Source organism: Buteo buteo, chromosome 15 (genome assembly GCF_964188355.1).
Source record: "Buteo buteo chromosome 15, bButBut1.hap1.1, whole genome shotgun sequence".
Classification (NCBI taxonomy): domain Eukaryota; kingdom Metazoa; phylum Chordata; class Aves; order Accipitriformes; family Accipitridae; genus Buteo; species Buteo buteo.
In genome coordinates this window covers 25254686-25272882 of record NC_134185.1, presented here as the reverse complement: position 1 = coordinate 25272882, position 18197 = coordinate 25254686, and the positions used below count along the sequence as shown (strand labels likewise).

Here is an 18197-nt window from a genome sequence, read left to right as displayed (position 1 = left end):
TCAAAAGGTGGCTTAATGTAATTCACAAAATTTGGTGAGCAAAGAGATAAAAATATAAATAAGGTATGGTAAATATACTCTTATGGCAACCCATAAGGACTCAGAACAACATCAGTTTTGTAAGGGATGTTTTGAAATGACAGTAGGTAACACAATGAAGAAACTAATAACTAGTAGAAACTAGTAACTAGCAAATACTTACCAACATGAGAGGTTAGGCATGTGGCGTTCTGCATTTAATCTTTCACTGAATATAACCTTTCTGTAAAGTAACTTCCACTGCAAGCAAATGTATACTGAACTGACTTTTTGCCCAAGGCAGCAAAAGCTATGTGGTCCTGAAAACAACATACCATGAACACACACTTTCTTCCTGAGAACTGAGTGCAGATACTGTCCAAGATATTATGCAGAAATGAGTAACTGGAAGTCACTCTCAGGACCTGCAACAGAACTCTTCCAGATCCAGTGTATCTCATCAAGCATGCAATTACCAGTAGCAAATAACGTTTTTATAATCCCAGCCAAAATGACAGAGATCATTTATGTGCATCTTCCTTCTGAAATAACAACTTTGGACTATGCAGAGAAAAAGAAATATGTCTTTCAGAAGTTAGGAAAATTTCTTACACAATTATGCCATCACCCACTACTACAGATCCCCAAGACTACAGCAAGCCTCCTGCATCTTTATTGCTCCTAACTTTGCCAAACTAATGGTTTGGGCTGAGATTTTCCAGTCTGGGCACTAGTGAACTAGTTCACATAACCACTTAGCTATTTACAGTAACACCATTGAGGACAAAACGTGCAATATATGTATGTTCCTACTCAAAGAAGTACGAGCTGCTGTACTTGATTCACACTCAAGACTCATTTCAAGTCTGCTTATTAACCTGCACCTGATGTAGCTGAAGCAAACACCAAGGAAAAGAACACGCTGTAGAGCAGCATACAGCAAAGTACAAGCCTTTTGTTGTATGAGCAGTCAGCTTCCAGCAAAAAAGCAGATCAGGGAGTTGAGAACCAGTTTAAACCAAGGCCCTTCACTGGTTTTGCGCAGTTGCTCGATTAGCCCCCAACCACAATCCTCCTCCCCAAGTTAGTCCTATCCCTGGTGGGGAGCTGTGTTTCAAAATCAAGTTGTATTGGAAAGAGTTTGCTATCTTCCTTCAGTTGCCCTAGTTCTTCTGCTCTGATAAACCCTGAATAGCAATTCCCTAATTAACTTTTCCATACGAGTCTGATTTTAGACCTCCCGCATCTTCCTTCAGCTTCCCCACCTTCCAACCCACAGATTCCCAGTCTATTTTGTCTCTGTTCATTCAGTATTAGTGTTGTATCACCAACTTTCTTGACTCTCCTTCTCTTTACCTTTTCTAGTGCTACTGTATTCTGAGGTGGAAAGGGATCAGGACGGCACATAGACACTCAACATCTGAACATACCAGGGATTTATGAGGTTGACCGAGTCTGGCTTGCTCTCAGGTCTTGACTTCAGTAATTCACTTTAAAGTCATGACTTAGAATTTGCCTTTTTGCCTGCTCCTAAACTTGGAGCTGCTTCCAGGAGAATAGTGATGAAGATTCAAAGATTCTCCCCCTACCCTCAACCTGCACCAGAGTAAAGATCGTTCAAGAAGCCATCGCTGTCTGTAAATAGCTAGGGTTGTTTCTCTCCCGTTTCCACTACATCAAAATTCAATGCTGATAGATGCAAACATAATTTTATCGCACAAGCTGCTCAGTATTATGAAATATTTTGCACTTCTGCACAGGTTAGCAATGGAACAGAACCAGGCTAAGCAATTTTGTATCATCAAACTGTCATCTGATGCTTCACTTTCCCTTGGGGGAAAAAAAGGTTACTTGCACATACTCTGTAGAAATGGACTTATGAGACCTTTATGGCTGTTAAAGACGCACATCCGAGACAGCTCTAGCAATAAAACAAAGGATGAAGTTTCCCCCATTTTTCTCCTGCTTAATTCAGTCCCTGAGGAGAAGGCTGCCCGCTTCTGGGGCAAGGGACGTGAAACTCGCTCCAGAAAGAGGAGAGGTAGGAAGAAGGTGAAGGAAGAGTCGGTCAGGAGAACCACCCCAGAAAGAAGGAAAGCAGCATGGCAGCCAGGAGGAGAGGGACCCAGCCTGCAGCTTACCGGCTGCTCTGCTCAGCAGCACTGGGAGCAGGAGGAACGGCAGAGCTGGAATCAGCAGTGAGGAGACACACGAGACCTTGGAGAAAGATACTGGGGAAAAAAGACTAGACCAAGGGAGAAGGATGCACGGACTACAATACTGTATCAGTGGTGAGGAACACAGCTGGCTGTGGAAACAGAAGGAAAGGGGGGGGGGAGCAGGAGACACTAGCAAAGTTGAAGAGGGAAGAAAAGGTGTTGGTGAGGCAAGGAATGGGAAATGGGACAAAGAGCATAAAAAAAGAATGAACTAGGTAGGAAAAGTAAGACTGAGGCAAAAAGACTACTCGAGGGGAAAGCAAAGGGCAAATACAGAAAATGTTAAGGGGGGAGAGACGCATAGAAAAGCATGCAACACAAACAACCCTCCCCACCAACCCTCTGGCAAAAGTGCCCTCCTCTTCTACTCTTTTAAGCATTAGTTCCCATGAAAGTGAGGTTACTTAAGATGGCAGGCTAATGTCTATGTTGGGACCAGAAGGTCAGAAAGAAGAAAAAATGAGGCATAAGGAACGAATGGAATTATTGCAAAGAAAAGAAGGGGCATAAGGAAGAAGCTTCTATTTCCAAGGATAGAAAATGGAAAAATATAGAGTACCTGTCAAACTCTTATCCTTTCAGCATGACCTTCAGGAATAAAACGTCAGATTTGTATGAAAAGAGAAGGCAGAAAAAAAGGAGGGCTCAAAGGGTATGTCAAGGGTGGTGAAAAGAACCTGGGACTGGCAATATGTGATACAATTAAACTGTAAAAATGGAGAAAACTCTCATGAAAGCAGGTGAAAAATCTGCAGAAGCTGATTGTAAGATTTTATTATAAGCACTCTAGCATACAAAAGAAGCAGCAAAAGTAGTAAATATTGCTGCTGACAGACCCCACGATAGAATAGGAAAACGCGAGGAGAATTAAAAAAATGTATCAACAGAAGAAAAGCAAGCAGGAAGAAGAGGATATGAGAAGTCACAAATACCTACACATCAGATTTCATAAGGAAGTCTAACCAACACAGTATGAAGGATACTACACAAAGAAGAAATTATATGACAAAGAAAAGGTTTAGAATAGGAATTAGAAACAACAGCATTTGAAAAAAGACAACAAAAGAGCAGCTCTGCTAGTGAACACAAACATTTAAGTAGTATTGCCCCTGACTGAAGAGGCAAACACAATCTAATACATACAGCTAAGCGACCAGATGCATCATCTGCATTAAATTACAGAGGATGAACCAGAAGAGTTCACAGAAAGGGAGCCAGAGTCAGAGAAAGGATGACAAGCAAAAGATTAGAACTTACATGCAAGTAGCCTGGTAAAAAGGATTAAAAAAACCCTACAAAGAATATTTTTTTTCCTACTCAGACCGCAAATGTTTTACAATGGTTACTGAAATAACTGAATGTAATAAGACATTTTGTCCCAATCAACATGTCACTACTATACAATAGGATAACTCAGCCAAATAATCCAAGAAGTGCAACATGCACTTTGTTTCCACTCATTATGACATTTTCCACAGTTAGATAAAAATCAAAACAGCACATCCTTTATCAGAGCTGATAAAAAGAGAGTAGGCCAAGGATTCTTCCTTTATCCTATTAACTGCCAAGACAGAAAACATGTTTTTGTAATGCCCTACCTAAAAAACATAGAATAGACCTTTTATATTTGGCAAGAAGCATGAAAAAGTTTAGGCAAGGGGCCAGATGGTTTGTTAAAATGCATAATGGTATGGCTTAGCTTTGCTGAGGACCCACAAACAGTGCCCCGAGGATCTGGTCCCAATGCACTCTATTCTTATTTAATATCCAACATCAGATTTTATCCCAAAAGTTATAAAAATGTATTTACATACACACCTCCCCCCAAATCTTTTATAAAAGACAAGAGCATATCCTATGCTGTAAAGACCACAATAATCTCCCATGAAGACAAAGCTACATTCAAAAGCAAAATAAAGTCTTTAATTCATACATGAAGTTACTTTAGCACAGCCTTTCATAAAAACAAGGCATGCTGCTGATCAGTGCTGCAGTGAGAGCTCTCGGGCACTCCTTGCTCCATACTGTCCCCTTCAGCTCTCCTCTCTTTCTTGCCACTGTCACCACCTGCTTATCCCATCACACACAAGCTATGTCCCCACCTAAGCAGCACATAGCAGGGTTTCATATATATGCATGTTTATATGGCTTCCCTTTTGCCCCAGCTTTTTATGGCACAGTTGCTATCTGAGTAGCTGCACCTGGATTTTGCCACCAAAAAATAAAAAAATTTAAAAAAAAATCAAATCTCATAACAGATTTACATGACTTAGAAAAGCCCCTCAGTCTCTTATTCCACTGTGAGGATCCTTTTACCCCATTACATTCAGATTTTTAGGTATTTTAAAATGAACAAAATAAATTAATGTGATATGACACAGATTTGATGGAGCAACGGGACTCGATCATGAAAGAGACATTACAGATACCAAATAAAAAGACTGAATGACATTGAAGAAAATACAATGATAAATGGAAGTGTGAAAAGACACACTGATGAGTGCTATTTTATAAACCACAAATATTTTTTAAAAACCTTATTCAGGAAAAGCCATGCAAGGAAGATTCCTTCCTTTAAATTTTCTTTACTATTCATAGCATATGAATTGGACTGTATGCAACAACAGAGCAATTACTTTAAATACTGCCAATATTCTCATTGGTGATAATTGGTTGCTTCTTGCAAGAACATCTGTTCCATCTTTCTTAAGAAATGAAGTACAGACCCTGTTACCTAGACAACAGAATCCTTCTGAGCATCACGCACTATAAAAGGGCAATATCAACCTAAGTCACACTTCATATTCATTCTCCCCACCGCTCCCTTATCGGTGTTAATGCAACCGAATACCATGACTTTTTAATATTAAGCCCACATTATCAGATCACATAAACTCAGGCCCACTTTCACATGCATTAAAAGTAACAGCTGTGTTACCGCCCTTTGGCCAAACAACAGCCACTTTGAGTATTTGCATCCAGCCAGTTTCTACCACCGTGACCGCCAAGCTGTCAAGCTGAAAATGCTGCCACTTATGAGTACTCTGAGAGCAAGTCCTAGCAAATCTAGAAATCTCAGCTCAGTCCTCTTGAACGTGGTGGAGAAACAGTCACCTTTACCACCATGCCCCTGGATTACTGGATGTATTCAAGTGCTATGGGGACTCATCCCATACCAGCACTCACTAATGCCCTCCAGCCAAATCAAGGAGAGTAACAGCAGATTAACCTTTGAAAGATGCCTTTTGTTGCCTTGGCAAACTCAGCACAATTTTGTAAATATTGATGAATTCTTAACAACAATGAAGTGCACCAGATGACAAATTCCTCTCCGTGCTTTAGTTAGATGGTTGGATTTTTTTTTTTCCTGTGTGCATGTGATGGAGGACCAATGAACATGGAAGCTCAAGTGATGTGTGAAACCTAAAGATTAAGCACTCAGAAAGAAAAAGAGAGCTTGCTGCGGCAAAATAAGCTGCAAAACAACCACCACTCAACTATCACCCTAAATTCATCTCACTTCATCTTCCTTCTGACAACAGCCTCAACGAACTTTCCCTCCTCCTTCACCTTCTTCTTGGCTGGGAGGAGTACCACTGTCCACCCTCAAATGCAGCTGTCCCTGCTGGGAGGGAAACTTCTGCAGGAAAACCCCTATAGCTTTTATGCATTTGATTTTGCACATGCAATAGCAATAATGCCCTGGGTGTGTACTTAAAGCTTCAAGTTAGTCCGTACAAGTCAATAGCACCAGAAAACACCAAGCAAGAAAAGGAGAAAAGGCTGTTAAACCAAAATATAAGCAATCAGTTCACTACAGACCACACAAGAGAACTGAACGCTTTAGGACTTCACTAATGCAAACATGACTGGTACTTTTATGGGAATGGTCTGATAAGTTATATTTCCACTAGTATGCAGAACAACACAGAAATAATTATATGAACATCTGACAAGCAAGTAGATGGCATTTTGAGCATTAACTAGAGTAACCAGGAGTATTAAGTTTAACCACAGAAGAGAAACATGGGGTTTTATTTGTTTTGCAGATTCTGCATTTTTAGAGGGGACTTCAAGGCCACTTAATTTGATAAGACAGAAATTGAGTGGTTTAAAGGAAGGCTTCTCTAGCAGCACCTTATACAGCAGTGTTTTGTAGGAGAAAGATAACATTTAAAATAGACCCAGTGGGATAAGAGTATAGATCTGTTTTTCAGGCCCATCTGTGTTAAAAACAAACAAACAAAAACAACCGTATGAGTTCTGAAAATACTGAAGAAGGAAAATAAGAGCTTGAAAATGGTCTGGATTTGAGATGCCCAGAAGAAAGAAAAATTAAATAATCCATCTGGCCTCAGACTGAAAATGTGAACAATGGAGATAGCTGAAAACGATTAAAACTTAAAATCACTGTAGAATTCCTTATTTAGACTACAAGGCTTCAAGCAAGTTCAGTGAATTTCAGATGTAGAACAGTATAAAAGACAATTTAGTAGCAGTAAAGTATTTTTTAGGCCACAAGTATAATAAATACTTAAGAGATAGTATGTAAAGCTCAGAAAAAATAAAACAGACTAGATAAAACTTAGAAGAACAAAATCACTAACACATAACAAAAATAACATGTCAAAAAAGAAGGAACAATTATTAGTCTGAAATGCAAAGATATTAAGGCAAATGAGGATACTGAACAAACTTTGGAGTTTGGTCAGGGAGAGATCATTAATCACAGTAATAAGAAACTTTTTTAGAGTAGAAGCTTAGAGAAGTCAAACCAAGACAGAGCTAGTGGACAGGAAACCACTGTATTGCCTGTAAATACTAAAGGCATCTGGAGATAAAGGGAGAAGAAAGCAAGAAAAATAGTACAAAAGGCAACTGAGGTAAAAGAGAAACTAGAGTAATCTAATAAGCAAGTGAAAATATGGAAAGACAATGAGAGTTGAGAAACAAAACTCTGCAGGGACCATGGGATGGGATAAGTTCATTAGCACAGAAAGAAAAGACAGAGGCTTCCTCAAGTGTCTTCAAGAACTGGCAGCAGATCTCATATTTTGTAACTGTCTATAATCAAAATTATTCTACTGATAGCTTCTTTCAATATGCTGTTCATGTATGCAAAAAACTGATGACTTTTTCCAGTAGTGTAGCCTGTCAGGACTATCCTAACTTCAATATCCTCACGTGGCTGCATATGAAAAAGCTCAAGGTCAACCACACCAAACATATACATATACCCACTATTTAGTACATACGCTACACACAGGCAACAGGCAGATTTAAGGAAGGATCCTGACACTGCTAGTGAGATAGGAAGGACAAGCATGATGCTCTTCCTACAGGGCAGAAGCATTTTGCCAGTCAGAAGGCCAAATGGGGCAGAGAACAAAACCATGATGCTCATACCTTTCTTATCAAAACGCAGACTAAGAAAACTCTACACAGTAATAATGTCACACTATAAGCCTGTGCACAAGATGCATCACAGAATTAAAGACATCCAGGCTATCCATTTAGTGACTAATGTACTGTTAAATACAGTTTGGAAACAGGAAAGCTTCCCTGTGTCTCAAAATCTGCATACAATAATACATGGAGTCATCATAAAGACAAGAAAAATCTCAGTAAGATACAGTGGAAGCTGTATTTAAACAGAGCTATTTTTCAGCTTACCACAGAAATAGACACAGAGGTTCACAAAAAAACAAACACCACACAAACTTTTAACATAATGAAATTCAACTAAGTGAATAAAGTTTTAGTAGAAGGTTACGTGACATTTTCCCTCCAATAACAAAGCTGACTACAACTAACATACAAAAACCTGCAGAGTAAAACACAACTGTAGACTAAACCGACTATCCACTTAGCCATACACAGTGCTGAAACCAATGCCAAATGATATATTGAAAAAAGCAACCTTTTTATTAACGTTTGATCAAGGCCTAAAGATTTTTCCACTGACATTCCATTTTCAATCCAGCCGTCTCTGTTCTGTATTAATTTATCCAGTTTAGGCACTACTACTAACATTTTATTTCTGCCTCAGACACTCGATGGGCGCAGAGAAGCCTCACAAAGCTTGTGGGTCAGGATCAGCAGAGAGACCAGTAAGGATGACATTGTGTTGAGAGCACATTACAGAACGGCCTGATAAGGATGGCGAATTGGATGAAGTCTTCTCTCCAAATCAAAGAAGTCTCTGAACCACAAACCCTGGTTCTTACGAAGAGACCTTAACCTCCCTGACATCCACTGGAAGGGCAACACAGCAGGGCACAAGCAACCCGGGTAGTTCTTGGAGGATATGGGGGACAACTTCTTGATATACAAACTGGATGGGCCAACAATGGTGGCACGCAGCTGTTCTCAAACAATGAAGAACTGGTTGGCGGCAGCTGTGGCTGTAGCAACCATCAACTAGTACAGTTCAAGATCCCGAGCGGAGTGAGGAAGGCAAGTAGCACAGCATAGACCTAGAGCTTCAGAAGAACAGACTTCAGCTTATTGAAGAAACTGGTAGGCGGCCAGGGGAAGCAGCTCTGAAGAGCAAAGGAGCTCAGGAAAGCTGGCAGGTCTACTCAGAAATACAAATATCAGGAGACCAGCTAGGCTAAGCAGATTGTGAGAGCTCCAATGCAAGAAGGGCAGCATACAGAGGGGTGCAAACAGGGACAGGCTACATAAGAGAAGTTTAGAAACATTGCCCAGGCATGTAGGGATGATGTCGGGAAAGCCAAAGCTCACCTTGAATTGACACTTGCAAAGAATGTTGAGGGCAACAAGAAGAGCTTCTGCTACTACATTAGTTGTGAAAGGCTAAACAAGAAAATGTAAGCCTGTTGCTGAACAAAGTGGGCAATTTAGTAACAGTATCTGAAGACAGAAGTCCCAACTTAAAAAGAATCCATCATCTGAAAACCCACACCACCACCTCTCAGTCTGAAGCATCAAAACCAGTCACATGTAATGTTAAATTAGAGAAAGGCATGCTCTAGAGTTATGTAAAGTCAATATAACAATTTTATAACTCCACAGAGAATAAACTGAAAACACGTATAAACTAATTTTACTGGACTACAGGGAAAGTACAAATGGAGGAACATAACATGTAATGAGAAAGAGAGAATGAGAAACAGAAGAGAAAAAGAAAGGTTTACGACAAATTCATAAAAGAACCCAAAATTTACAAAACATTCCAACAGAAGCTTTAAAACTTGTATGTTCATGTGTGCGCACACACACACACTCAGTCTTGTAGGGAGCATACAAGTTTGGCAAGTAAGTATTTAAAAAGATCATTCCTCCATTATCTGCAACTCTGTTCTTCATCTGAGTGATAAAGTAGCTATTTGCTTTCAGTGCATTGCTGCCTACAGCTTAACCTGATGAGGCTTAGCTTTGCTTTTTTGTTGATTTCTGTTGAAGGCACTGTCAGGTGGTTTTGCATTTGGGAGAATATTCTGGAATATTCTGGATCTGAAGTGAACAGCAAATTCGAAGTGAAAACAATTGAGCCTGAACACCACTGAACACCCATGTTCCCTAGTCAGCTGCACTGTGAATTTGGATTATATCCTAACTGATGTCAAGTACCAAATTCAAAGAGAAGTTTTGTCAGCTCACACTGTGTTAGAATGGGGTAAAAGCTTTCTTTTTCTTCCTCGTTTTAATGTACTTGTGATAGATTTGTTGATATTGCTCTCCTGCTTTGAACAGAGACACAACTTCAAGAAAAGGAAAGTAACCTCTGTATGAAAAAAAAATTTCCAAATTTTATATTTAGAAAGCAATGGTGTGCTAAAAGCAGCATTTCCCTTTTCCTTTCTCCTCTGCATGCTCTTTTTTGCTGCTGTTAAATTGGTGAAGGAAGTGGCTGTAGTTAGACAATGGAGCTGACTAGCTGCTTCAGATGATGCTCTACTTTTGTTACAATTACATGACAAAAGAATTATACTTCAAGCTGTGAAACTTACTTCCATAAACATTACAGTGCATTTATGGGCCGATAAGAAAAAAGTCAACTTAACTGATTAAAACAAAAATCTCTTTTTATTCCACAGATTTACTACCTGTGTACTTTTCTATTTAATGAAGTTAATGTTTCAGATACAATAAAATAAAAAAAGACAAAAATTGTCCACAGAACCCTTTTGAAGAATAACCAAAGCAGGAATTTAAGTACTCACTTACACAAAAAACATTTAAATTACACAGATTATACAAGATTAGGCCATGTAACATAGAGAGCTTTTATTCTTCCTATGGCATGCAAAACATGAGTTGTCATGTAGCCGAACCAAAAACCTCCTTCCAGCTGATTCATACTTATAAAAATCACAATGCACAGACACTTCTAGCCAACACATGCCTTAACTCTTTAATAAAAATCCCTTCAAAAAAAATTTTTTTAACTTATACTTATTTCACTACCTCCAGCTATTGAAAGAGGGAGTGGAGTTTCAAAGTTTCCACAATCAAATCTAAATCTTTTCTAATTAGGTAGAAGAGAATTTATGGAGAGGTTTTACAATGCCAAATATTCAACACATTTATATTATCTTGGCAAGGGAAAAGAAGTTCTGACATTCAAAAGGAATCTCCTACAGCAAATTTACACAGGGACACAGATTTTTTTTTTTTTTTTTAAAGTCTTGTTTTACCTAACCTCGCCTTAAACAAAGCCAGGGACCAAGGTTAGAAACCTATTTTCCTACATAACAGTAAATACTGCAAGCTGCTGTGATAGTCAAGATCAAAGAAAAGGTCAATATAGCCAAAGCAGAGGACTTGTACCTATCATGAAATTCTACGTAACTGTACTTGAAGACAGCCAATGGCACTACAAATCTCCAAAGTGTTTTACTAATAGTTAAAAGTTATCATTATTCCCGTACAGCTGATCTTTTCTGCATTCCTAAGAGATGCAGAGACAGGTCAAACAGGTTATAAGGCCAGCCTGGTCCAGAGTCTCAAATAAAGTAGCTTCACGCCTCGTTCATCTGACTAAGGGGTTTCCAACCAGGGAGGTGAGAGCAGCTTGTAAGTGACATGCAGCACCTGAGAGATGTAAAAGCAGATGAGCTTTACCAGCTCTACCAGGAAGGCACGACACGTCCCCTTGAGTGTCCCTGCACCGTGCTGCCAGCAGCACTGCTGAGAAGCACACGGCAAAGGCACAAAGTGCTTCAAAACGGAGGCGGTAAGTCTAGCTGGACCTCCCTGGCTCAGCTTCAGCACCACAGACCCCCAAAGCCAAAAGGAGAGAGATGCTGCCCCAGAAGAGCTGCCTGTGCCCAAAGGAAGGCCATGGACAGCAGGGAGGCAGAAAAGAACATAAATTCACTGACACAGAGCCTAGCTCTAGAGAGCTGACAAACACAAAAAGGTTAGAAAAACCTATTGTTTAACCTGTAAGGCTTTGAAAGCCTTGCCCACCCTCCAAAACTGAGGATGCCAAAATATTTGTACCCTCTAGCACTTTGTAACGTACATTGCCTCAATACACAAAAGGCCTGAGAATAATTTGTGCATGCTAAATTGTTCAAATGAGCTTTCAGTAACTCATTTAACATTACAGTCTGAATTATTTTAGCCTGTACCCATAAATGCAAGTATGAACACAAAGGCCAACTAATGCTCCCGCTAGTGTCCCACAGTGTACTGGCAACATTTCAAGGTCTCCCAGAAGGAGCAGCCTCTAGCAGCTTCACTAACAACCAGCACACACAGTTACAGGATGTGGCAACTGAAACGGTTACGCGTCCCAAACCCAACATTCATGCAGGGCAAAACTGCAATTCAGGGCACTCTTAAGCAAGGCTAGGAGAGAAATGCTGCTGGTTTGTGGCTCTACTTCTTCCATTTAAATCATCTGTAACAGCCTAGTCTAATTATTTTTTCCCCACAGAAAAAAAAAAAAAAGGCTACTGGGCTGTAAAAAAAACCCCTGCTATACAAAAATCCAGTGAAGTTTAGAATTAAGATTACTATTTACAGAGATGATGGCTAGAGTTGGTAATTTATCCTTGGCTGAGAGGAAGTTCTTGGTCTTTGGGGTGGGGAGAAAAGCTGGGAATGACCAGGAGCTGACAGACGAGCCTCCTAGGACCTAATTCAAGTCACTGGTTCATATGAAACCTTTAGTAGTAGTCATCTTTGTCTGCAGACTGTGCTTTAGGGGAAAAAAATTATCTTATAGAAAGACATTCTTAAGCCATCCTCTCCTGGGTCAAGAGTAATTTCAGAGCAAGACTGTATTTACTGCAGTACAAGTGACTATTACAAATACTTCACTGGTTTCCAGGACATTTTTACTACTGTATTTGGTATACTTGCATGGAACTGTCTCAGTAAGAGAATGGTCAGAATACACTAAAAACACTGATTGTTTTTCAGAGGAAAACCAAACTTATTTTTCATTTGTCACTGAATGTTTTGAAATTATGTGCAAGTCATACCAGGGAACTGTTATAAGTACTAGATTAAATGTGTGGTTTGGTGACAAACAGACCCAAAAAAAAGAATTTGGGAATAAAGTTCAGACCCTTCAAAAATTTTCCAAGAACTTTGCATAAGATACCTAATCTCAGTGACCTGTCAGGAACTTCAGAAAAGCAACTCAGGATACAAGAGGGACTTGCAGCTGTTATTGAAACTTAGCAAAACAATGTTTCTTCATTGTATTTCACTGCCAAGTAGTATATAATACTGTTTTATTAGCACAAAATGTTTATCTGCTTACTAGAAATACACCTGAAAGGCATGGCTCTATTTCTACCAAATGGACAGAAATGCTGGAAGACTGTTTTACAGAATCACAGAACCTTTCAGGTTGGAAGGGACCTTGAGATCCACGCCAGCCTCCCTGCTCAGGCATGGTCAGGTAGAGCAACCTGCCCACAACTGTGTCCAGTTGAGCTCTAAGCATCTCCACAGCCAGAGACTTCACAGGCCTCTCTGGGTGACCTGTTCCAGTGCTCGGTTACCCTCACAGTAAAGTGGTGCCTTTTCATATTCAGATGAAATTTCATGTATTTCAATGCATGCCCATTGCCTCTTGTACTGTCACTGGGCATCACCAAAACCAGCCTGGTTCTCACTTCTTCATTCCCTCCCATCAGGTATTTACATACACTGGCAAGATCCCCTAAGCCTTCTCTTCTCCGGGCTAAACGGTCCCAGCTCTCTCAGCCTCTCCTCATATGTTATATGCTCCAGTCCCTTCATGACCTTTATGGCCCTGCACTGGGCTCACTCCAGTTGTTCCATGTGTCCCTCGTACTGGTGAGCCCAGGACTGGACCCAGCACTCCAGGTATGGCCTCAACAGTACCGAACTAGACGGGAAGGATCACCTCCCTTGACTTGCTGGCAATGCTCTGCCTAATGCAGCCCAGTTCTTCCACACTCAGGGACAGGCTACATATCCAGATATTTTGAAAGTAGCCGGTGAATGGCACTGATTAAGAAAAGGCTTATAACTTTCTTTTCTCTGAATTAGTTTTTCCCCAAATCCTCAATTAGAAGTTTATAGTCCCTTCAACTGTGGAAAGCAAAGTACTTGAAGTAACCAGCATAATCCTCTCACAGGAAGGAAAGCCTTTGGGATAAGAAATCTCATATAAAGCTGTACTACCCTAGTGCTTTTTTGATAATCAAATACAAAATTCCATTACCGTTAGCTGTTTGCAGACTTTTAAAGTTATAGCTATTGGTTCTTAACAGATGATGGCCAAGATACTCCACAGGCAAAAACAACCCTAACAAATAATACTCCTCTGGTCTGTTTCTTCTGTCTCCTCTTGTCATTCTAAGAAATCTATTTATATAAGGTAAGGAGCAAAAAGTAAAACACCAAGGCAGCAGCATTGAACAGAGTCTTCCTTTCCCTCCAAAAGTTAAGTTACCTTTTCAGCATAATGAAGAAAAACTTTTTCCAAAACATTCATTGGATTATTTATAAATCCAGTTTATTATCCTTGTCTATCTCCACACTTGATTATGTTTGACTCTTTAGTCTCCTTCTTCCAGATCAAAAGATATAGGAAAGCTTTTCCTGCATCAAGAAATCCAGCTCCTCACCCTAATACCCAGCAGCATAACCACATGTTCTTTTCTTGCGCACGCTTCCAATGTACCTTTAAACTACCTTGCAGTGAATGTACTCTGACATCCCACCTCTGAATGGAAAGGAACAGAGTTTTCTTAAGGTCTTATTGTCTAAAAATGTATTTTATTTCTCTTCCAGGTTCTACAACACAAGCTATTTTAACAAATTCCTAGAGCCATTTTGTCTATTAATAGCTCTAGGAATTCAGGACTACTTTTTTTTTTTGCCCGCATTACAAAAGGAATTAGAAATCCCACCCTGATGTTCAAGCAATAAGGAAAACATTTCATCCGTCACTGGTTCCAAAATAAGCTAACACAAGTCTTGAGCTGAAAGAAGTGTCACATTTGTTAACTGAATAATCATGTAAAAGTAAGAACTCTATCATAGCTCTCATTCATATTTTACAGCTCTGCTCTTCAAAAATGCTGTTGCTTAAGCCAAGCAATAATCTGCCTCGTAACAAGAGCATAGAAATAGATGGCATTTCAGTTATCTTCAGAACAGACTCAAGTTACAGGGAAGAAATTAGCTTACCACCACCAAATCTTCAAGAATCCCCTCTAGTACTTTCATATTCAATACAACAGAATTGGCTGAAATATGGATTCCTTCAGCAGGTATCACCCTACAGTTGAAAGAAAGTAATCATCACTTGCCCCAGGAACCACTGCCTATATGGTGCTTTCACTGACATAAGCCTTCTTCTAGGAAAAGCTCATATTAATAGTGGTAAAGAAGGCTTTATGTTTTTCAAAGTCCTAAGCAAAGACAGACCAACTTAATCTGTAACATCAGAAGAGAGGAGTCATCTGCTTTTTCTCTTAGGGAAAGTTAGCCAGTAGATCTTATTCTGAGTGTGTAGGTAATACTACACACAAAATGGTCTTGGACTGCAAAACTGAATGCCTTTTAGTTCAGCAATATATTTCTTGAGCACATTGTCAAGTGTCTTCAGGTTATAGAATTATTAAAATATTCTGAACACATACAGAACCACATACACTGGTGCTTCTTTCATCTTCTCAGCTTCCACAGAATACGGGCAGGGTTTGGGTTTGGTTTGGGTTTTGGGTTTTTTTGGTTTGGTGGTTTTTGGTTGTTTGTTTGGTTTTTTTTTTTGGGGGGGGGGGGGTGTAGGCAGGGCTTAAATGTCAAAAAAACCTACTCAAGGCATTTTAACGTAGCCTCTTTCCAGGTTGATAATCTTTATTTAATCAGTAACATTACCTTCTTTGTTACCTATCTAAGCCTTTAAATACAAAATTAACTATCAATGCATTAATTATAAGTCTGCTCCTCTTTATGGAAAATGCACTCGATTCTGCTTTGTTTCTGTATGACAAAAAGTTCATATTTATCTTTCAACTATTTCACCTTTACCTTTTTCACATTTCCAATATTTGACCAACCTGAAATTTCAATGAGGCAAACAGTTATTTGCTACATTATCTCAGGTTGTAGGGTTTTGCAATAAAGCCTGAAGAGTAAAATATCATTCAAGGAAGAATTACAGGAAGAACCATTGAGAGGATTCAAGCAACTTGCACAGTAAGTTGTGAAATTTCCCAGGCTGTACTGAGCTTTGTATAAAGCTTCATCAACAACAAAAAAAAAGTTAAAAAAAGGCACAAGACTGAAATGATGATGTATCATCAGAAGAAAAAAATAATTTGACACTTTCTACTTCCTCACGATGTTGTGTCCATGTATGACAGAACCAGCTCCATACCACAGTGCTATAGTGACAACAGGAAAGTCTCCTTCGGACTATTCCACACATCTCCACAGTAGCAGAATTTAAAACAGACAAAGGACAAGAATCAAAGAAACAAAACACCCGCTCAATGCTGTCAAAACCAACTTTATAGTAACAAGAATATAATGTAGTACTGATGTTAAAAGAGGATTTCTTATTTCCTCCAAAGGCAGAAATATTAGCAAAAAGGTCACTGGGTAGGTTCTGTGTAAAGTGACTGACAGCAATGCAGCCACCTCTCAAATCCACAAATGACCTTGACCTTACAGCGACAAGCACTTTAAAATGATAGTAATTTTATCTACTAAGTCTCTTCATACAGAATTAACCATGGGCACTACACTAAACACAATACAGTGGTTTGTTCAGTTCATGAACATCCTGAGTTTCTAATGCCTTACATTGCATCGCACACCTAAATGCTGTATTTCAATGCAACACTACTAGATTATAAAAAGCTTTAGGCACAATCCTAACATACATTTCAACAGGCCTCAGCATAGTGACAGCATTAAAACAAGGTAAATATTTAATCGAGTCCACTTCTTTTGCAATGCAAGAAATTCTTGCATTACAAAATTTTACTCACTATCCAGCACTTTGACAGTAGTGCATATTTTCAGTCATAAAATAAACATTTAAAGATCAAATTCTACCTTCATATACAAACACCTAATTTTTACCAACTTTGAAGGAACGATGGGCACTACTGTGCTCAAAAGCGTGCAATTTCTGAATCCATTTTTTCTCCTAAGATCCATGTAATAAAAATACAATTAAAGCTGTTTTTTATTTTGCTACGAAATTTCTCTGTACTTAGCAAAACAAATAAGGAATGCGGAGAACAAACTGTGCTCAGGTACTAAAGAAGAGTAAGCTACCATTAGTCTGAAATAAAATACATTATTAGCAAGCAAGACTTGTAATGACAGATGTAATCCTTCAGAACCTTTTTCCTTCAAGTCATTTTAAAAACATCCCTTTTTAAAATAAATTTTCGTTACAAGGTTCACATGTATTTCCCTCTCAATACATAGAACGGATAAGCATTTTAAGAAAAGCTCATGTTTGAATAACTTCCATGCTTGCGCACTTTAAAGAAAACATTTAGATAATCTTTATGTTACATAATTCAGAGAAAATAAAATAATATTCAATAATAAAGTCAGTAAAAATACTTTCATTATGTACACTTACTGCAATCTCTCTACAGGCCGACATGGATATCCCTGTACCTTCAATTTGCTTCAGTGCATACTCCTTTTCATCTTTTCTGTACAAAAAAAAAAAAAAAAAAAAAAAAAAAGAGAGAGGAATATTTTTAGCTCTGACTTATATTACACCAATCAATACAAGTATAATGATTTATTTTAATGTGGTCTGGATCAAGAAGCTGAAAAGCTGATTTTTTTAATGCATAAATTACACTTCAATATTAAAGACAAGTTTCCTTTTAATACAGACTTCAAAAATTCCAAACAAAAACTCTCACATAAAGAAACCTTGTTAACCTATATCCATTTCTCTCTGAAACCATAGAGATAACTGCAAATATGTCTACAGAGAACTTTGGAGGACACTTTTCCCAAAATTCCAGGATTACTACCATGAAAAAGCTGCACAGTCGTATTCCATGCCTGGAAAACTCTCCTAGAAAGGTTTTTACCTGAGTTTATCACCTATTGTCAATCCACTTTTACTTCTGAAAAGCTATTAGTTTAAACTAATTATACTTATCACATAAGTGCTGGCTACTGACAGACCCCTACACAGCATATGAAACTGTGTGCTCTGAAGTACAAAGCCAGAGAATGTGAAAATGTTCAGCCCATACACATTCTTTTAAATAATCACAGTTTGAAGTGATTTAGAGGGAAGACCAACAGAACAAGAAAATGAAGTAGTATCTCGAAGCCCTTGCAGTACAATATAACCAGCTTACTGCCTACGGTAAGGTTTTGCAGGACTCGGCTATCACTGATAAATGTTGGTAAGCACCAACACGCACAGTGCTGATGCATTTCTGCAGACTCACCAGTTAAAATTCAACAACCCACAAGCCCCCATCCAAATTCCCTATGGCATTTCTA

General features: G+C 38.9%; 1 protein-coding gene across 2 annotated transcripts in view; it reads right to left on the bottom strand.

The window, feature by feature from the left end:
- Positions 1 to 18197, bottom strand: part of CDK19 (cyclin dependent kinase 19) — a 128498-nt gene that overhangs the window by 91897 nt on the left and 18404 nt on the right. For both annotated transcript variants that reach the window (XM_075046807.1, XM_075046808.1), the window contains exon 2: positions 17305 to 17380. In XM_075046807.1, coding sequence (XP_074902908.1) covers positions 17305 to 17380 — 76 coding nt within the window. The remainder of the gene's footprint in view (positions 1 to 17304; positions 17381 to 18197) is intronic.